General features: G+C 35.7%; 1 protein-coding gene across 1 annotated transcript in view; it reads left to right on the top strand.

Moving 5' to 3' along the window:
- si:dkey-98f17.5 (uncharacterized protein LOC569123 homolog) overlaps window positions 1–21,803 on the top strand; it is a 32,688-nt gene extending 10,885 nt beyond the window's left edge. The window contains exons 5-12 of the mRNA XM_052106612.1: window positions 8,026–8,166; window positions 9,661–9,821; window positions 10,358–10,456; window positions 13,199–13,344; window positions 14,644–14,815; window positions 15,109–15,221; window positions 17,193–17,280; window positions 17,381–21,803. Coding sequence (XP_051962572.1) covers window positions 8,026–8,166; window positions 9,661–9,821; window positions 10,358–10,456; window positions 13,199–13,344; window positions 14,644–14,815; window positions 15,109–15,221; window positions 17,193–17,280; window positions 17,381–17,434 — 974 coding nt within the window. The 3' untranslated portion in view covers window positions 17,435–21,803. The remainder of the gene's footprint in view (window positions 1–8,025; window positions 8,167–9,660; window positions 9,822–10,357; window positions 10,457–13,198; window positions 13,345–14,643; window positions 14,816–15,108; window positions 15,222–17,192; window positions 17,281–17,380) is intronic.
- The last annotated feature ends 547 nt before the right edge of the window (window positions 21,804–22,350 follow it).

The raw sequence follows: 22,350 nt of genomic DNA, 5'->3' as shown, positions 1-22,350 counted from the left end.
GTTTAGAACACTTGATTATCTAATCAAAATAACAAGATATGCATTGAAGTGAGGATATAAATATGGATGTACATTGTCAATGATGAAAGATTTAGAAACTGAAAATCCCAACGTGATTGTTAATTACAGAAAAAAAAAAACACTATCTGCAACTGATAACAAATAGTCCCAAAAAGCAACTATCGCCACAGATTAATCTGTAAAAGCGATGTATCGGTTCACCATTTGTGTTACCATTTTGGAAAGAAAAATTAAAGGTAGTTCCAGGGCCGTAGCTAGTTGGTAATGATTCTAAGAGTCCACAGGTCCAGGTTGGCCCACAACAATTTTGAAATGTAATTTTTTTTTTTTAAAGGATTAGGGGCCCTACAATCAGGGTGACCAGAATTTCTTGTTTTGGCCCTGTGTAGTTCTAAGAAAACCATATGGAGCACAGAGTGTTTCCGACTCTGGCTACAAACGCAGAGAGAACAGAAGTAGAGTATGTGAGTGGAATGGATTTCCCCTCCCCGCTCAAAGCACTCTGTAATCGATCTGATTGAACTCAACTCTGGGGGTATAGACATAAATGTAAAAGCATACCTCTATATAATTATAAATAAATAACTTGACATAAAAATGGACAAAAACAAACCACAGCTGGGTTTACCGAAGCACTAATTAAAACGCTAGTAGTAGGTGTGTTTCCCAAAAGCATGGTTACAGTATATCAATAGCACATAAAGTTCGTAAACAAGAGCCTTGGACCACTCGTAAATTCATTATGTGCAACTATCTTTCTCGCACCTTTACAGATTGTAAGAGACAAAGTGACATTTAATAAATTGTATTGATGTATTTTGATCCTTGGAATAATACATCAGTGCATTGTATGCTTTTTCCAAGGATAAAAATCGAGTTGAAAAAATAAAAAACCCACATTCAAAACAGTCTCCGCACATGGAACATGACAGCTGTAAATTTGACAGATACTGTAGGCCTAGACTACATCTTAAACCCTGCACCAAAGCCATAATTACTTATTTTATTAAATTCAATAATATTTCATATTTTGGCACCTTGATAAGATTACATATAATTTCCACGTTTGTCAGTGTTTCCGCAATATTTTAGTGTTGAGAAAACAAACTCCTGGACATATTGACGAAAGTTTCGGCCTTAGTTCAGCAACTTTGGACCTGACAGCTCCCGTATCGAAGAACTTATATGAAGAAGAAATAATGAGCGATCTGAGAGATAGTTTGGGAAACAGGTGATGCTCCATTCTAAAATAACGTACGACGGTATGACCTTAAAAGCGTTAGTTTTAATCCCATTTCTGTCAGAGAATCTCTTGAGATTCACTTTTCTTTCCAGTGGGATCTGATCATGAGATTTGTGATTGGTGCATTGTCTGGGTGTGGATTTGGCTAGTTCCTCTGGTCTCAGGAAGTTTGACTCTATACTGTCATGACGCGGGTCTCTCCGCAGTGCTGCGGGTTGAAGATGACACAGCACTTTCTTGACCTTTGACTTTTCCCCAGTGGTTTATCTCCTCTTCGGCCTTCTTTCATGTATCAGCAACAATGCCAGCAAGTCGAGACGCATCTCTCCAGTTACCATTTCACGTTTAGAGAGGCTCAAAAATGCCTTAGTGATTATTAAGATATTACATACAAAACTACATCAGATGTTCAGTCTGGTTTTCTATATTGTGCTTGTGTAACATAACTAACTATATCTGAATCTTTCTATGAGGATCAGAGTATGTGAGCGGAGCGGAGTGGAAGCAGAGCAGGATGATTTTGCCTGGAGCGAGGAGCAGGTTTTACAAAATAGGAGCGTCGTTGTTTTCTCTCGCTCCAAGAGTGCTCCACTAATGCTCCATCAAGGGTACATCACCTGTTTGGTGTTGAAATGTAATGCAATAATTCACCATGTGTTAAGCAGTGTTAAACACTATTGGCATGAAGGAAAGATGGAATTTCTGATATAACCGGAAAGAATGTGATAAAAAAAATGCACATTTAAAATCTAGCAGCACTTGGTAATATTCGACCTCCAGCGCAAAGGTTACTTTTGCTTTCTGTGTTCACTCTCCCTATTATTGAGTTAAGCTTGCAGTAAAGCTTGACATAACTACATGCGTGTGTCTCGTCTCTTTATTCCTAAATCAACTTAGGCGTATATTGAAAATGAATGACAGGATGGCGAAGGAGAACACGAGTGGGAGGTGACTGCCACGATCAAAGTTTGTTGTGAAATCTTAAAAGACTTGTCCAGACAACACGATGATAATTCACATGTGCATAGAATATTTAATATATATATATATATATATCCCTGATTAACTATTTTGAATAATCATATCATCATTCCAATCTTAACTGTAGACTAGTATGTCCCGCATTAAATAGAATTAAACTTTTAACGACATAAAACACCAACTGCACTAATCAACATGTTAATATTGTATAGTTTGACTTTAATCGATTGCCACATAAATATATTTTAGTGCCATAGGCTAATTTATGCATTATACATTTGCTTATGAAAAAGCTCAGCAAACTCAAAGCAAGGTCAATTCTAAAATTAAACTCTGCAATAGACATATAATTTTGATAGTCTTGTTTTGATTTAAAAAAAAAAAAGTGTAGAACATTCTGAGAATGTAATTTTTTCATTCATTTTACATTCATTTAATTAATTATAGGGCAAGGTTAATTAAAAGAAGTGCAATAATAGAAAATAATAGGCATTAATTAGGCAATAATGCATATAAAAGAAATTTGTTTGTTTGTTTTTTGGTAATTTTATAATTTGATTTAATTTAATGTTTTGTTTTCATTCTGGTATTTTTTGTATTTTATTTTTCATTTGGTAATTTATATTTTTAATTGAATGTTTTTTGCTTTTCTTTTCATCTAGAAATCAATTTAATTGATCAAACCCAGAGAATGCTGCTGACATGTTTCAAAATTAAGCTATAAAAATGATTTAATTTAGTCTTGGGCTAAAGTTAGTTTTCCAATAAAGCACATTGTAGCTTTTCTTCTAGTATTGTGTATTTATTTTTCATATAATACATCTTCTGCATGGAAGATTGTGATATTTAAAAGCATACTGAAATAACTTTACAGTGGAGAGGTAGTTAGGTGCTAATTTTGTCATGGAGCGAACACAGAGCGGGGTTTATGGAGTTAATTTTGTGCCATAATTAAACAAACAAATGCAGCATTTTGCAAACAAACTCAATCTGCTTTGCAAAGGAAAACTCGACTCGCAAACAAACAGAAAGCAATGTGCAAATACAAAGGTCAATTTGAGTGAAAATGAGCAGAGGAGTAACAAATATGTATAGTGTTTTACAAATATAAATAAACGAGCCAAGATCATATTTTACAAATAAATACAAACCATCCTACAAATTGCTTGTAACCTTTAAACAAATACCAAACCTATTGCATACAAATGCATACCTGTCTGTTACTGACTGTGCAGATGGCTTTTTATGAGATCCCTCGGCTCGATTTTCTCACAAATGCATCCAGGCAGATTTTCTCACAAATGCGTCCAGGCAGATTTTCTCACAAATGCAGTAGATCCTCTTCCAAAACAGTAGATGGCACTATGCGATTAATTTAGAGTTAGTCTCCCGGTATGGAAGCATATGGGTAGCAATATTCAATTTGACATTTAATATGCAAAATGACAATGCATTCTGTATTTAAATTTTACATTACCATTCTAGCAACGTTTGGTGCAAAATGAAAATGAAATTACATAATTTACATTTGCCATTTCATACACTCGTTTTAATATGCATTATTGAAACGCTTTATAAGTTGCAAAATTAAAATGAAAATGTATTACAGAAATGATTAGATATGTGTAACATGTTCAAGCAAAAACTGTGGCAAAATGATCATTCAAATGTTATTTTTCTTAATTGCATTTACACTCACAGTCAAGACACTTGCGATTGCTTTTTCATTAAATGTCCCGCAATGAATGTAGCAAAATTCAATGTGCACATTGAAAATGCATTCCGAGCCGATCACGCCCCTGCCCCGCCCTCTCCCACCCTGTCAACCACTGCATCAAGACTGGGCTCGGCAACAGGTAAACATAACATGTTATGGCTATGTTACGTGTTTTGAGAACAATTGTATTCGGAGAGGCCTAGGGGAGTGGGGAGACCAGCAGCTTTTAACTTTTAACCCATACATAAGATACCCCTCTATGGCCTCGCCAGGGATCTCCATGGCTGCTGGTCTCCCCACTCCCCTCCGAATACAATTGTTCTTCCACCACCTTTAAGAGGTCAAAGCCATAAGGCAGAAAATTCTCCCAGACGTTCCAACAACCTACTGGTTCTATCACCTACATACTCGTAATAATCTTCGGAAATACTACTGTTTCTCTGTTCACACTCCACTTCATCTGCTAGTGAATTTAACGCTCGTATTAACTCTGCCGCCGCCATTTTTCCAACACCTCAAAACCATAGACTGTAAACTCAAAACACGTAACATAGCCATAACATGTTATGTTTACCTGTTGCCGAGCCCCGCCTTGATGCAGTGATTGACAGGGCGGAGAGGGCGGGCAGGGGCGTGATCGGCTCGAATGCATTTTCAATGTGCACATTGAATTTTGCTACATTCATTGCGGGACATTTAATGAAAAAGCAATCGCAAGTGTCTTGACTGTGAGTGTAAATGCAATTAAGAAAAATAACATTTGAATGATCATTTTGCCACAGTTTTTGCTTGAACATGTTACACATATCTAATCATTTCTGTAATACATTTTCATTTTAATTTTGCAACTTATAAAGCGTTTCAATAATGCATATTAAAACGAGTGTATGAAATGGCAAATGTAAATTATGTAATTTCATTTTCATTTTCATTTTGCACCAAACGTTGCTAGAATGGTAATGTAAAATTTAAATACAGAATGCATTGTCATTTTGCATATTAAATGTCAAATTGAATATTGCTACCCATATGCTTCCATACCGGGAGACTAACTCTAAATTAATCGCATAGTGCCATCTACTGTTTTGGAAGAGGATCTACTGCATTTGTGAGAAAATCTGCCTGGACGCATTTGTGAGAAAATCTGCCTGGATGCATTTGTGAGAAAATCGAGCCGAGGGATCTCATAAAAAGCCATCTGCACAGTCGTAACAGACAGGTATGCATTTGTATGCAATAGGTTTGGTATTTGTTTAAAGGTTACAAGCAATTTGTAGGATGGTTTGTATTTATTTGTAAAATATGATCTTGGCTCGTTTATTTATATTTGTAAAACACTATACATATTTGTTACTCCTCTGCTCATTTTCACTCAAATTGACCTTTGTATTTGCACATTGCTTTCTGTTTGTTTGCGAGTCGGTTTTTCCTTTGCAAAGCAGATTGAGTTTCTTTGCAAAATGCTGCATTTGTTTGTTTAATTATGGCACAAAATTAACTCCATAGGGGTTCCTCTAATCCAGAAGCATGGAGCAAGGAGCGGGAAATGGACAACCCGGAGTGGGGCTGGAGCGGAGTGATTAAAGAATGCTTTGAGCATGGAGGGATAATTGTTGCCTCTCCACTCCACTCACATACTCTGATGGGGATATGGTGGTGATTTCCCTTGTTGAATACCCACGGGAAAGGATAATGGCTCAGATGGTAGAGCGGGTCGGCTACCAATCGCAGGGTTGGTGGTTCGAATCCTGGCCCCTACATGCTGAAGTGTCCTTGGGCAAGACACTGAACCCCGAGTTGCTCCCAATGGCAGGCTAGTGCCTTGCATGGCAGCTCTGCCACCATTGGTGTGTGAATGTGAGTGTGGATGGATGATTGGGGCACAGTGTAAAGTGCTTTGGTAAACTCAATGGTTAATAAAAAAGCGCTATATATGTGCAGACCATTTACCATAATCACAAATGAGACCTCTTTAATATCTCACTTTAAATTGAGAACAAATGGAGACTTTTATTTTTAGTTTTTCACATGTGTCTCCTCATATTAATTGTATTGCTCTGTACTCTTACACATTATGTGATGTATCTTATTTGTGTCCATTTTTATTTCTCATATTCTCAGAAGGAGACCAAGCTAAATTATTTTTTTCTTTTCTTTTTTTTTTCTTGAGGACTCAATTAAAGACCTCATGAAATGCATATATCTGCTTAAAGTCAATTATGGCCTCAATTAAAAAAGACATGGACTAAAAGCAAATAAAACTCCAATCTAGATTTTATGGGGTTCTTAATGTCTCCTGAGCTATGAAAGAGTAACCTTTGAGCAATTGCATTTTCCCCTTGGAATTCATGGATTGTGAAAGAGAGAGTATGTGAAAGACAGAGATAGAGAGATGGATGTACAGATTTGAGGGTGTGTTGGTGCACCTTTGGTGAATGTTAATGAGAAAGAACAAGAGCGGTTTGTGTGGAATTTGGGCACACCTGCAGTCACTATCTGAAAGAGCTTCATTGTGTGCCATAGATGTGTTGAGAATGGAGCTGAAACGTTTGGCGAGAAGCAAGAAGACATCTCGGTAGATTTTATGAAGAAATGACGATAGAAGTCATTGATTACTTTTATTATTGCTCATACTTAGGGTTAGGGATTTGAACAAACCCCTAAACCTTAAATATCATACTTTGTTGTGTAATATCGCCAACATAATATGTGCTATGGACATGAATGATTCCCCAAAGTGACTGAGCAGCTTCAATCTAATGTACGATTTTTGCCTGGCAGACAAGAAAAATCCATAGACTTAATTGAAGGACGAATGAATAGCCTTGTATAGGGACCAGATTATCATAGAAATTTGGGGGAGGGCTCTTTTGAATTGGGATCAGTAAGCAACCAACCCTAGCAACCACATAGCAACACCTTGGTAACCACACACAACACCCTAACATCATGGCAGTGATTTTTGCACAACTCGCATTGTCTTCAAAAATACTAGATGGATAGTCTCTTGTACTAAGTTTTGACTTTGACAAGTGATTTGAATCTCTGGGAATTGGCTGGCGTTACTTCACAGTCGTTCTTCACTGGCTAGCTTTATGTGGCTCTGCCTTAAAGCTGCCAGTTGAAGAGCTGTTGTGGGTAACCATAACAACAAACAGGTGGGGGTGTGGTCAGCAAAAACACAGGATGATTCAATGCGAAGAGCCAATCACAAAAATATTAGCACGTTGAAGTACTTTAACATGGTACGGTAGTATCATCAACTGGTTTAAGGACACATTACTTTTTATTTTTAGATGATATATTTATTGGAAGTAATTTCTTTTTTAAATGTGTACCTGTATGTATTTATTAGAGATAGACATGGTTTTTAATGAGCAATCCGATAATGATTATTTTTGTGTTTAAGTATTGTGTTTTAGGCACAATCATTTACTTCTATCACTAACCTCTAAATTTGAACAGCGTGCTTTACAAAATGAATATTTGTTTCTAAAATGCATTCATTTAACTAGTTTTAGTTGGAATATACACTTGTCCAAAGCCAAAGTCCCTCATTTAATTCATAGTCTTTTGTGTCTAACTTTAACGGTAACCCCGATATTAAAAAGCTAATAAGTGTAAATATTGGTTAAAGATATCGGTCAAACCGATTATTTGTATTGATTACTTATAGGCTAATGTACAGTCAGCCGGTCATAATCGCAAATAAGGAGGGGTCTTGTATCACCCTGATAACTATCTGTACATTATCATGCATATTACATGTCTATTTACCACTTTAATGAATAAATGGACATTAAATATTGATTGAGTTGAAATTATGTTCATTATGTGAGGAGAAAAAAAAGGTTGTAGAGTGAAACGAGAGACATGAAACTAGCACAGCTATGAAGATAATCCAAATGGGACAACAGTCGTTTACAGTTTAGTCATTCTATGAAAATATTTGACCACAGAATTACAAAATGAATCAATCAGAATCAAGTGTTTCAGAGCACCATGAAATAAGTTTGGACAAAGGATGATTTTCGACAGCAATGCCTGCAGTTGTGTATTGTAGGTGTCACGGATTACCTGAGTGCTGAGATTTCCACCTCCAAACAGAAGAAGTTCAGTCTGGTGACGTTTGTGGACACTCCAGGGTTGGTGGATGGAGATATGGTGTACCCTTTTGATGTCAACAATGCCATCACATCTTTCGGTAAATAATTTTGTACAGTTTTACTTCTGATTATTTGTCTTTTGTATAAATCTGTTTCTGATTTTAAAATGTATGAGGTTCAGGGGGTAGAATGAGGTCCTGGGTCACTAAAGAGCCGAAGTATGCATTAAAAGGTTAATGAACGATTTTATCTATTAAAGACTCTATACAAATATAAATTGGAGTTTTGTGACTTTCAGTTCATGTTTTTTTGTTTTGTGGTCAATTATAAATGAGTATACTCCTAAAAGTTGACAGAATACACCTTTAGCAGGTAGACAAATTAAAAATTTAGAGGGATTTACAAGAATATTCTCCACATTTATCTTAAAGGAAAATGGACCAAAACTATTGATCTAATACTAATCTTGTTTCACAGGGGCATGTAAAAAATGTTGTCCAATAAAATGCTCTCTAGAATGCAAATGTCCCTCCCTCAGTACCACCTACTACCGAGAAGTGGCAAATCATATCTCATGGCTGTGATGTAAACTGAAGTCACTTTGCAAGTAAAAAAAAAAGCCAGTCGAGACTGTACTTCCCAGTATAACTTGCTTTTTGTTTGGAAATATATCAACACAGGAAAGACAATTGCAGACATGGGGTCTTTAAAGGGATAGATCACCCAAAAATGAAAAATCTCTTATCATTTACTCACCCTCAAGCCATCCCAGATGTGTATGACTTTCTTTCTTCTGCTGAACACAAACAAAGATTTTAAGAAGAATATTTCAGTTCTGTTGATCCATAGAATGCAAGTGAATGATGGCCAGAAATGTGAAGGTCCAAAAAGCACATAAAGACAGCATAGAAGTAATCCACACAACTCCAGTGGTTTAATCCACGTCTTCTGTAACAATATGGTAGGTGTGGGTGAGAAACAGATCAATATTTAAGTCCTTTTTACTATAAATTCTCCTCCCTGCCCAGTAGATGCACAACGAATGTGAATCACCTAAAACAAAAGAAGAAAGTGAAAGTGGAGATTTATGGTATAAAAATAAGGATTTAATTATTGATCTGTTTCATATATAGCTTCTGAACATATGGATTTAACCACTAGAGTTGTATGAATTACTTTTATACTGCCTTAAATGCTTTTTGGAGCTTCAAAGTTCTGGTCACCATTCACTTGCATTGTATGGACCTACAAAGCTGAGGTATTTATCTAAAAATCTTAATTCGTGTTAATCAGAAGAAAGTAAGTCATACACATCTGAGATGGCATATGGGTGAGTAAATGATGAGAGAATTTAAATTTTTGTGTTAACTATCAATTTAAAGGGCAAGTTTGAGAAAATGTTAAAGCTAATGAGACAGAATGGAGAGAAAAAAATATGAATGTGTGTTTTATGTTGAAGCCCCACGGTTAAATTACATTACAAGTTAACTTGTATTATGCAATAGATTAAATTGTATATAACTCACATGACACTGAAATTTTATTTTAAAAAAGTTACAGTTTTCTGTTTTTGTCTCTCATTTCATTTTCAGGTGAGCAGGCAGACTTGATCTTTGTATTTTTTGATCCAATGGGGCAGGCGTTGTGCAAACGGACATTGAACATTGTTGAGAAGCTAAGTGAGAAGTGTGGAGACAAACTTCGCTTTTATCTGAGCAAAGCTGACGAGGCTGGACGAGAAACCGACAGACAGGTGTGTGTGTGTGTGTGTGTGTGTGTGTGAGTGTGTGTGTGTGGGTGTGTGTGTGTGTGTACACATATGTAAACGGCATCTCTTTACTTCCTTTTAAGTCAACAAAATATTATATTTGCAACCCATTTTACTTCAGGTCTCTATGTGAAAGGTTGTTGGAGGAGGGGGGTTGAAAAATAGAGTAAAAAGGTTTTATTTTTTTCATAGGCAAAGCATAGTACATTTTACTCAAAATATGAAAAAAAACAAAAATGTCCTTTGGAAGAACATGCACTGATGATTTATGTACAATAAACCAGTAACAGGTAATAAGAAAGTAAATAGAGTCAGTTTTGATTACATGTTGACTTTAAAATGAGTCTTTAATCATCTTGCCATAATGATTTAAAAAAAGAAAGAAAGAAAGAAAGCCACTTAAAGAAAGCCACTTCAGATCTAATCCACCAGGAACTTCTTTGTCACTATTTATCATTAGTACATCTAATGGTCAAAAGTCTGTTAGTCTTAAACTATTATTTCTATTTTTATTTCCACAGCGAGTGATGATGCAGATCATCCAAGAGTTGTGCAGAAGACCTGGACTCAACAAATGTGGTTTTGAGATGCCCACAATATATATTCCCAACCCTCAAAAGGTAAGACATTAAAAAAAAAACATTTTATGCTTCCCTTCAGAAGCACAGATATTAGAGCGATAGTTCATCCAAAAATTTTAATTCTGTCATAATTTGCTCACCCTCATGTCTTATGAAAACCTTATGACTTTCTTTTATCATGGAAAACAAAGGTGAATTATTATAATTGCAGAATGTCCCAGTTGTTTGTTTTTTTGCATACAATGAAGGTGAATAATGATGTTTGACAGCACCTGGTCCCCGTCTGCTTTCATTGTTTGAAAGAGAGCTGCACAGACATTCTGCTAAACATCTCCTTTGTGTTCCATTGATTTAATCATGACAGAATTTTAATTGTAGAGGGGAATAAATATCCCTGTAATAAGACTGTATACAGTTTTCATCAAAATATAAAATGCAGATGTAGAGTAATAGCATTTATCTCCATTGTATTGGAATCAGACATGAGTAATGGAAGGCCCTTACAGCACTGCTGTGTCAGAGGAAATGGATTTATATCTCTATGCAGTACTTAAATTAATTAGTTCTGTCTGTCAGCAGAGAGAGTTGGTTCTCTCTAAAGTCAAATTTAAAAAGCTTGTTTGAAAACTCTGTCATCATTTACTCACCCTCATGTAGTTCCAAACCTGTATGCCTTTCTTTATTCTGTGGAACACAAAACCATTCACCTGCATTTTTTTCTTCATACAATGCTAGGGAATGGTGACTGATGCTAACATTTTGCTTAAAATATACTTTTGTGTTCAACGGAAGATCATGTCTACTACATTTCCCAGACAGGGGGGTCCCTCGCAAGGGGATCATAAAATTTTGGGGTCTTTGACATTCAAAAGTTTGACAACCCCTATTATAGAGAATGCTGCATGTACAATTAAATTTATACACATTTAGTTTGATTATGAATAAAGGTTGCCAGTTTATTAGGTGACAGCCAGGTTTGTGTGACAAAACTACATTTCATTCTCCGTGGCAGCATGAAAATAGAAGTCATGGTGAATTAAATCAATTCTATATATATTTCACTGTTTTTTGGCCCTGGCACAAAATGACCAGCTAACATAATTTCACTAATCATATCAGCAGCACCTGGGAAAGTGTGAATGAGTACTAGTCAGGTGAAATCACTCTATCATTCTGATTGGATTATAAGAGCAGACTGATTGCTATAAAAGGAGGGAAGAAGTGCTTCCAATCATTGTGTTCTTGTTAGCAATGATTACCTCTAAAGAAAGACGTGCAGCCATCATCGCTTTGCATCAAAATGGCCTCACATGCAAGGAAATTGCTGCAAAGAAAATTGCACCTGAAAGAACCATTTACCGGATCATCAAGAGCTTCAAGGAGTGAGGAATCGTGTCACCATCAGTGCAGAGCTTGCTCAATATTGGTAGCAGGTTAGTGTGAGTGCATCTGCACGCACAGTGAGGCGAAGAATTTTGGACAATGGCCTGATGTCAAGAAGGGTAGCAAAGAAGCCACTTCTCTCCTAGAAAAACATCAAGGACAGACTGAAATTGTGCAGGAAGTACAAGGACTGGACAGCAGAAGACTGGTGCAAAGTTATTTTAAATGACTGTTTGGGACATCTGGAAAATCGACAGTCCGGAGAAGAAAAGGTGAACGCTACCATGAGTCCTGTGTCATGCCAACAGTGAAGCATCCTGAGACATCCATGTGTGGAGTTGCTTTTCATCACAGGGAGTGGGCTCTCTCACAATTCTGCCCAAAAACACTGCCATGAATAAAGAATGGTATCAAAACATCCTGCAAGAGAAACTTCTCCCAATGATCCATGAGCAATTTGGTGATGATCCGTGCATTTTCCAGCATGACGGAGCACCACGTCACAAGGCAAGAGTGATAATGAAGTGGCTCGGAGATCATTACTTTGAAATTTTGGATCCGTGGCCAGACAACTACCCGGATCATAATCCCATTGAGAACCTGTGGTCAATCCTCAAAAGGAGAGTGGACAAGCAGAAGCCCACAAATTGTGATCAAATCTGAGCACTAATAAGTCAAGAATGGATTGCCATCAGTCAGGATTTGGCCCAGATGCTGATATCCAGCGTGCCAGAGCGAATTGTAGAGGTTGAACAAGGGTCAACTCTGTAAATATTGACTCTTTGCATATATTGAATGTTTTTGCAAATAAAAGCCTTTAAAACTTATGAAATGCTTATCATTGTTTTCCAGTATAACATAGAAACATGTGAAAAATAATCTACAAATAGCAAACTTTGCAAAACACAACATTTGTCACTGCCAATACTTGTGGCCACGGCTGTACTCCTGTTGTGTCAACATTTTATTACAACGTTCAACAATTTTATTTTATTTTTTGCAGCTGCAGCAGTTGAACATTTTAACTAGTCACAGACACATCTGTTTCTCACTTTTCATGTATAGATAAAAAAAAAAAAAAAAAACAGTTTTGTTAATCATTCCTCTTGAGGGCCAATGTGAAGTTAAGTAGGCACTTAGGTCTTGATTTATAAATGTATAAAACAGCAATGAAGTGATTTGGGAACAAAGTTCTCAGCTTGTTTTGGATATGTAAGCTACTTAAGGAATATGGCATGCAGATGCACTGCACAAAATTAGTATTTTTTGTTTACTATAATTTTTATTCATTTAAATTGATCACAATTACAGCATCAAGGGAAATAATTGACAATTATGATTTTTGTCATAATCATGCAGCCCTATTTTGTATTCAGAGTGCCTATGTCTTCTGTGTAGCTCAGCAGATGTGTCAACCAGATTGATGAAGTGTGTGAGACCATTGAGAAGAGCATAAACCAGGCAGTGCAGAAGACACTAGACCAGCTGGAGAAAGACTGTGGCCTCATCATCTCAACCATTAGTAATACACTGGACCAGGACCGGTACACAATACATACATCCATCCATCTATATATATTATCTCTACATGACATTAACAAAATCATTACTCTAGATGAGTGGTTCTCAACTGGTAGGTTGCAGGTCTGTTCTGACTTGGTTGCAAAAAACAGCGGTAAACAAAAGGCCAAATTGAAATATTAACATGCAACTAACCATATAACTGTGTTTAGTTAGGATAGTAAAATAAATCAGTTTTCCATTCAGACAAATTTATCCGTCATTTAGTAGAAACTTGATTGAAATTTGCAAAAATTAGGTTGATAACATGAATTAAACTACTTCCGTAAAAATAACCACAGAACACATTTAAGGGATCGTTCACCCATAATTTAAATTTTCTCATCATTTACATCATTTAATGTTGGTCCTTTCAATGCAGGTAAATGGTGGCCTGAAATCCGAAGGTCTAAAAGCAGCATAAAATCACAAAATGTTGCATGTGGTGTGTGAAAGTGATAGTAGAGAGTTATAGTAAAGAAGGACTTAAATGTTGATCTGTTTCACCCACACTTATCATATCGCTTCAGAAGACATGGATTTAACCACTGGAGTCATAGTTCATAGTGGATTACTTTTATGCTGTTTTATCTTCTTTTTGGACCTTCAGATTTCACTTGCACTGAAATGACCAACAGCGCTCAGATGTTCTTCTAAATATCTTTGTTTGTGTTCTGTAGAAGAAAGAAAGTCATACAAATCTGGGATGGCATGAGGGTGAGTAAATTATGAGAATTGTCATATTTGGGTGATCTGTCCCTTTAAAAAAGTTTACGAGGACACGCACTATAAGTTGGATTATGGAGTGGTGGTGGTGTAGTGGGCTAAAGCGCATAACTGTTAATCAGAAGGTCGCTGGTTCGATCCCCACGTCCACCACCATTGTGTCCTTGAGCAAGGCACTTAACTCCAGGTTGCTCCAGGGGGATTGTCCCTGTAATAAGTGCACTGTAAGTCGCTTTGGATAAAAGCATCTGCCGAATGCATAAATGTAAATGTAAATAAGTTCCAATGAGTATGACCAGTTTCTTAATGAGACATCTAACCAATAATAAACCAATTAACCATTTCAGTGTTGGATTTTATGGACTTTTTAGTATAATACTTTTGTTTTTGAATAACAAATTTAGTACCGTTTTTGGTGGGCCATTCATGTCCACTAAATAATTTGGTCCCTCCCTAAAGCATAACCAGTTGAGACGCACTGCTCTAGAATTTATGTAATTTAATATTTATAAGTTTAATATATGTGTGTGTATGTGTGTGTGTGTGTGTTCCCGCAGGGTGAATGTGAGCTGTAATAAAAGCAATCGTTGTAATTCCTTCCTGTTTGGACTTCTGGGAGTCTTCCTACCATTTCTCTTCATCCTCAGCTTCATCATCAGTACTTTTGATGCAGAGGAACTGGACACTCTCGTGGGGGAGGGGCTCGCTAAAACCCTCTACTTTTCCACAGTGGGTTCTTATTTCAATGTATCTGAAATTCTGAAATATTTGTTCCCATTGCAGGTGAGTTGGTGTGGCAGGGCGGGGCCGGGTCGTGATCCTAAACACCCGGTCCCGTATTAGGCTAATTATGCCTCCGTGAGGGATAAAGGTCGACTGCAGAGGATCGTGCGGGAGAGAGAGATCGTTTACGGAGGCATAATTAGCCTAATACGGGACCGGGTGTGTAGGATCACGACCCGGCCCCGCCGTCCGCCCTGCCACAGTTGGTGTTAATTTTATGTCTGTTTGTGTTTCATCAGGGAATAGTTGTGTACCTATGGGACTGGATCCCTGAAGATTGGCAGATATTATTTATGATCACCTTTGGTGTGCTGTGCTACCTTTTGCTCTTTCTGGCCAAATATTTTGCACGGTAAGCAAACTCTCTTCTTGTTCTTAATGGGTTTTAGTTTCGTTTTGCAGTCACAAGAGGGCAGCGTCACACTGACGTCATTTACATTTACTAATTTATTCATTGGCACTTTTGTCCAAGGTGATATTCCGAATAGCATGCTACCACATTGCCCTGCAAAGACAAAATGCAGTAACTACATATTTTGTCAGAATTTACTTATCTGAAATTGACTGAAATCGGGTCGCTTAGTCCAGTGTTTCCCAAGCGTACGTAAGCAGGTGCCAGGGGGTACTTACATTTGTTATTTTAAAAAATAGGGATAAGGGCTTCCCAGATTAATTGCGATCTCCATTTGAACGATCTCAATATTTATTCTTAAAATCCCAAGATTTTTCAAAATGCAGTGTTCAACGACAAGATCCTTAAACTACGCGTTGAGAATAAAATTTTATTTTGACTCATTCTGTTTAATGTGTCCAAAGACGAGATCCACGCAATCTATTTGTTATTGATAATGGCTGGGTTTCCCGAAGCTCTTAAGTCAAACATTAGCAGCACTTAAGTAGTACTTCATCTCTAGTACTACTTGCATTAGTACTGCATTTCCCAAATGCATCGTTATCTAAGTAGTTAGTAAAAACATTTGTAAGTTAACTAGAGCTTTGAACCACTCTTAAGGCCATTAAGTGCAACATAAACATCTTTCACTGTTTATCAAAGACAATGGGACATTTAATAAATTGTATTAATATATTTTGATAATTGGAAAGCCATTGGAAACTATTTCAGAGGATAAAAAAGTGGAGAGGAGATTAGAGTGAGAGTGTGCAATGCGAGATTCCCTATCTCTCTTCATCCTCCTCCTCTTCTTTCTTCCTCCAGCGGCTGGTTCAAATCAGCTCGCCTATAGTTTTATATATATATATGCATCAGGCAGTAACAAACTGCCTGATGCATAAAGGCAGTAAGGTTAAAAGTACACAGTACCTTCAACTAACCAGATGATCTATTAATATTTAGACAGGACTATGAGTAGTTCAATACTGATGCCCGTCATTTTAATCCTGTTCTGTGCTCAGATTTAGAGAAAAGGGTCTGGACAATCCCAAAAAAAAAAATTCTCAGAACTAGTTTTTCTCAGTTTCAGTGTTATCGTATGCGACTTTCGAGTGCAACAAATGAAACAAGAGGAATATCAGACGCAATTTTTTATATCTTTTTCATATATTTATTAATTTATTTTTAATCATTATTTACACGAAACAAATTGACATACAGCAATCATTAAATCTTTTAAAGACACTCACAAAAAAAAACCAAACACAGGTTTGTCATAATTATTTATTATATTTATTTAATGTGATAATTTATTTAAAATGGACTTATTAAATCAATCATATATATGCATATATAATGTGTATATAGTTAAATATTATATTAATATATTTAGATTTAGATATAGGTTCTGAGTATAATATTTAGCAATATTAAGATATAAATTTTTAAGCATTTGCTTAAAAAATAAGATTTTTAATATTTTGTTATTTGATAGTACTGTCAGTATGATGATAAATGTAATAAGGTCACTCGACAACAAAGTTGCATACTACTGTTTGAAATGTTTATCTTTGCATAAACTGTTTAATATATTATTTGTAAAAAATAAAAAAATAGTTAGTGTCATTCCATAGAGAACATTCAAGGTATACATTGTATCAGTATGTGCGTTACCAGAGAAGAACCCTTGACCTTCGCCATGCTTAACACTGAGTTAAAAATCACAGCTTCCCTTAACTTTTTGTTCTTGAGCTTTATAAATTAGTTTTTTTTAAATTGCCCTTAAATATTTAGAAATATCATGAGATATAATGAATTTATCAAGCTATTTTAATTTAATAAAATCAATGAAACATACTATTTAATCCTGTTTAGTGCACAGCGCCACTTACAGTAATGACACTTTTGAGCTGATGTTCTGATTATTTCCAGCCAGGGCAGTAAGACGCTGACTAAGAGAGAGAAGAAGAAACTGGCCGAGTGCAGTGATTACATCCAGGATGTCGTCAAAACCAAGAAGGTGTGAATGAAATTAGCATTAATACTGTAGCTTGCATTTGAAATGTAATTTCTTTAGAATGAAGGGATAATCAATGATATATATTTTTATTTTACCATAGCGGAAACTTTATGAGGAGTATCTTCGACAGTGTGCCGCAGAATATGACTTCTGAAGGGAACCGACCAGTCAGACGTTGAAAATCATTGGTCACAGCAGGACAGTATGAAAAAATTATATAAAGCACATAAAAATCTGAAGTGTTGATAGTTTTGTGTATGTCTAAGATATATTTAGTGTGTACATTTGTAACAAATCAGTGCCTTTTTTGTTAAATGTGAATAATTCAGAATGAACAAATGAAAGGTGCTACACAAACATAACCTCAATAATATCTTACACCAGCTATTTTCTTTTTTTTTTCTATATGAAACATATTTAATAATCAGAACTAGAACTTGACTTACAGTCAATAAGCTGCATTATTACAATGACTCCATGAAGATTTGATTGGGTGAATCTCACAAACAGTAAACATCCAAATCTCATTTCGATATTATAATGTAATATAATATAATCAATATTATATTTTGCATAAAGATTATTATAAAAAAAAAATTAACAATTAAGATTATTTGCATTTCAACATAATATTAAGCCCCCTAATTCTCATTACTATAATGTGTACAGATGTTTTAAAATGTTTTTGTAATTGTTATTCTCAATGGTCATTTTTTTTTATTACTGTTATAATTTGTAATTTATTTTTAAAATCAGCATTAATTAAAGTCAGTACAACAATATGTATAAATAAAATAAAAAAAATATCTAATTGTTTTTCATTACTATAGTGCAAATTAGGGTATAAAATATTTGTTTTATTTTTAATATTTTATTATTTTTTAAAGTACAGTATTGCAGTAATAGGAATGGGAGGATATGCATGTCACTATGCAAAAAATGTAACGTAAAAATTGTGAAATGGTCCCAAATAAAGGCCTCATTTTCTTTAAAGGTGGGGTATGTGATTTGCAAAACGGCCGGCAGATTTTGAAAATACACAACTCTAAGGTCCTACCTTCTCTCCTCCAACGCTGGCCCTGACTCCACCCATTCGAAAAACATGGACGCGCAATCATGCACGAGCGAAAACTCAGATGCGCAGTGTTCTAGCAGTGTTCTAGACTCACTAGTCAAACAGTGCATTCACCTGTCAGACAATTTTTCAGAGCAAATTGTTGACACAGCAGGAGGAGGGGGTCGCATACCACTCTTGAAAGGTGTAGAGCTGATTTTCTCATAACTGTAAAAAAAAAGAACATAGCCAGCCCTGGCGTCTGTACAGCGGTCTTCTATTCAAAACAGGATTCATAGAAATGTGGAACAACCCCACTAGCACTATAAAAGCTCTATTCTCCATACATAAATACAATCGCTTCCTGTTACTGGGTCACGAGCTTTGAGTATGCGCACGAACGGGACACGCGCGCCAGGGTGGTGGGGGAGGGGGCATGGTACGACCGTTTGATTGACACATTTTCTGTCCAATGATTCTAGATGGTCTTGAAAATGATTGGCTGGAGTTTTTCGAGTCCTGCCTGTTCCACAGATGATTAAATTGCTTAATTTTCATTTCAGTGCTTCTAATTTACAGCCAGTAAGTGGGTTAGGAATAGGATTTCAAGTTATTTTGAAAAAATGGTCAAAAAAGAAAATCACATACCCCACCTTTAAGTAAAAATGATTAATAACACGTTTTGTGAGATTCACACAATTATCCTGAAATATATTTTCTGTGACCTCCTTTTGACCTACATTTTAGCACTGTGGGAGAAACCAAAGGTATTGTCACATATTCCCTGTTGTCTTTTGTTTTTGTGCTTTTATGTTGAAATTTCTGTGTCGAGGCAGGTAAGGAATGAGGATCTACACACAAAGCAAAACACAGGGAACCTAGCACAGGGCATAGACAAAACATGCAAAAACTGACCAAGGAAATGGAAAACAAGGGCTTAAATACACAAGGGAACACAAGAGACACCTGGGGAAACAATCAGCGAATGAGAAACAATCAGGGAGAATCAATCAAGGAATAAAACTACAAGGGCTACAAAACAAACACAGGAAACTAAACAAGAATTTCAACATAAAAGCACAAAAACAAAAGACAACAGGGAATATGTGACAGGTATACTTGAGCACCAAATTAAACCTCACATTCTCCACTTTGGATTTGTTTTCAGTACTTATAAAGGTGACTTTTCTGCTTTTATAAAGTAATGAATTAAAATCTGTGTCCCGATGGTCACAGAAGAGGCAATGCAGTTTAAATCGAAACTGTCTGTAGATCTTCCTTTCATTCATTTCTTTTTGTATTTACTGTTGCATGTTTGTTTGTGTACAGTGTATGTAGTCTGTATGTGATTTGAAATTGATGATTGTTCAATGAACTGAAGCGATGCTGCGTATATGATTTATTGGAAGCACTTTACAGTAAGGTTGTATTCATTAATATTATTTAACTATATTAGTAGAACTAACAATGAACAATACTTATACAGCATTTATTCATTTTGGTTAATGTTAATTTCAGCATATACTAATGCATTTTAGTAATGTATATTTTAACATCAGTTAATGCTATATGGATAAACATGAACTAACAATTGTTTTTTGGTTAACATGTTGATTAACATCAACCAAGATGAATAAATGCTGTAAAAATATCTTTCATTGTTTGTTCATGATACCTAATGCTTTTGCTAATGTTATAAAAAACCTTATTGTAAAGTGTTACCAAATCATTTAAACTTTTAACTTAAAAATGTAGAATGATATTTTAGGGTGTTTTATTGATACTATGAACTTGCAATAAGAACATTTTTGATGTTTTGACAGTTTTTCTTGTTTTGAATATGCATACTTTATATAGAGTCGGTTATTTCTGCCGTCCATATACATTATATGCAGTTTGCCATACCAGTTGGAATCCTGCATTGGTTTTAATTTTAGCTTATTTTCATTTATTTGTTTTTTCCAGCTGTTTAAATGTACATTTACAGTAAATGTAAGTTTGAAGAAACAACAGTAGCACTTTTGTGACTTAAAACAAAGCATAAGTGCATTTACCTCTGTTTTGAAGAAATAAATGTTCGGATGCCATGCTCAGCTTAAGGCTTTAAAACTTGAAATGAAAATACATCCTATCTATTTTCTATATGCGTGTTATTGATCTTATTGTGAACAATTCATCCATGCATATGTTGTGTGTGTGTGTTTGATTTCATCAAAATTTGTATATTCGGGTGAAACGACTTATCTCTGGTGACCTATGCAGGACTTCTCCAATCATTTAGTCTGCTTAAATCCTGCCCCTTTCTTATAAATACCACAACCTTGCGTAGAGTTGAACGAAACTTCAATCGCATATTGGTGAAGATGGCAAGATGTATTTTCGTCCGTTTTCCTTCAAAACTATCATTCCTCTACCCAAACTTCCTTGGTTACGGGTCATCTGACTTGAATTTACATATCGAATGATGAGGAATAACTGCAAATTCGTGGTTGTGTTTGAGACATTTCACGTCTGGATTGCTGAGGTATATCACAAATGAATATAACGCTTCAGATGCCTCTGGAGTTTATTTATGTTTTTGAGTTATCTTGGGATGCACAGCACGAGAAATGTTTTTTGTACTTCATATTTAGTGTATTGTTGATTCAAAACGTTAAAATATGGTTATCTTTTTCTCACTCGTTTTTCAACAGCTACGGCCTTTTTGTAATCCAAGACAGCGATGTGCTCATGCATTTATGTTGTTATTTTGATCATAAATGTATTGATATCGCTGCTCAATTTCACTGATAACCGGCTCTGACTCTGGCAGCGTGGTGGTGGGGGGTGCCTCCGTTCTGCTACGCAGTGCCCAAATTTTCACAATCCATTCAGCAACCAATGGATAAACTCACATTTTTTTCTTGTTCGATAAGCTGTTTCACTCAGAAATACGTCACAATACGGAAATCGGTCGCAACTTCCGTTTCATGCCGTCTTTAATGTTTTTATATCTGATGTGTGTCATTTTTTTGCAGCATTTCTCACAAACCAGCTTAATATAAAGTAACCAATTTGTTGGTGATTTCATCTAAAAGTGTAATACTGTGGCTTTGTGGGGCGTTCAATTTGTTCAACCAATAGCGTAAGTTTGGGGCGGGACTATCTGTTTGTACAACCAATAGAAGACAGGGGGACTTTTCTGAAATCTGTTTGAAAACAGTCATTCTTTTTGCAACTCCCTTTGGTGATGCTAGAGGCACAGAAATGACACATTTCAGCATTTTTAAACTTTGCTGATTTTTGCCGATCTTTTGGAGGATTTTACATTGATTCATTGATAACTCAAAAACAAAATCTTGGTGTGCTTTTCAATTGACTTTGTATTACATTGTCTTATACCAACTCCCTTGTGTTATTTGTTCTTGTTTGTAAATACTGTTTAATATTGAAAGCTATTTATGCTCATTTAAAGGAATAGTTCACCCAAAACTGAACATTCTGTCAAAATTTACTGCACCCTCCTGTTGTTCCAAGCCTATATGACTTTCTTTTTTTCTGTTGAAGACAAAAGGAAAAAAATGTAAAAATAAAATGCTGTAGTCTCTCTTTTACACGCAGTTACAATAAATGTGTACTGGAGCTTTCAAGCTTTAAAAAAAGCATAGAAATAGTCCATATGACTACCGTCCACTGTATATTGACACATTAGTGTGAGTAAAAGATGACAGCATTTGGGTCAACTATTTCTTTAACTATCTTTCAAAAAACAATAGCTACAATAAAATGTTATAGCAACATATTTATTCATGTTTTTCACCAGAATCTCTCCCATGTGACTGAAACCTCCGATCCCTGAGTTAGTACCAAAGAATAGCTTTAGGAGGTCAGAACTACCAGAAAAGCATTAATTATTATTATTAGAATACATTCTAAAAATACAATCAATAATCAATCAGTCATTTGTCAATAAATCATTTGAAAGATTAGTCAGAAAATACAAGCCTCGAGTCACATAATACGAGCATTTCTATAAA

This window comes from Xyrauchen texanus, chromosome 3 (assembly GCF_025860055.1).
Source record: "Xyrauchen texanus isolate HMW12.3.18 chromosome 3, RBS_HiC_50CHRs, whole genome shotgun sequence".
NCBI lineage: Eukaryota > Metazoa > Chordata > Actinopteri > Cypriniformes > Catostomidae > Xyrauchen > Xyrauchen texanus.
The sequence above is the reverse complement of the archived record's forward strand: the minus strand, read 5'-3'. Positions and strand labels throughout refer to the sequence as shown.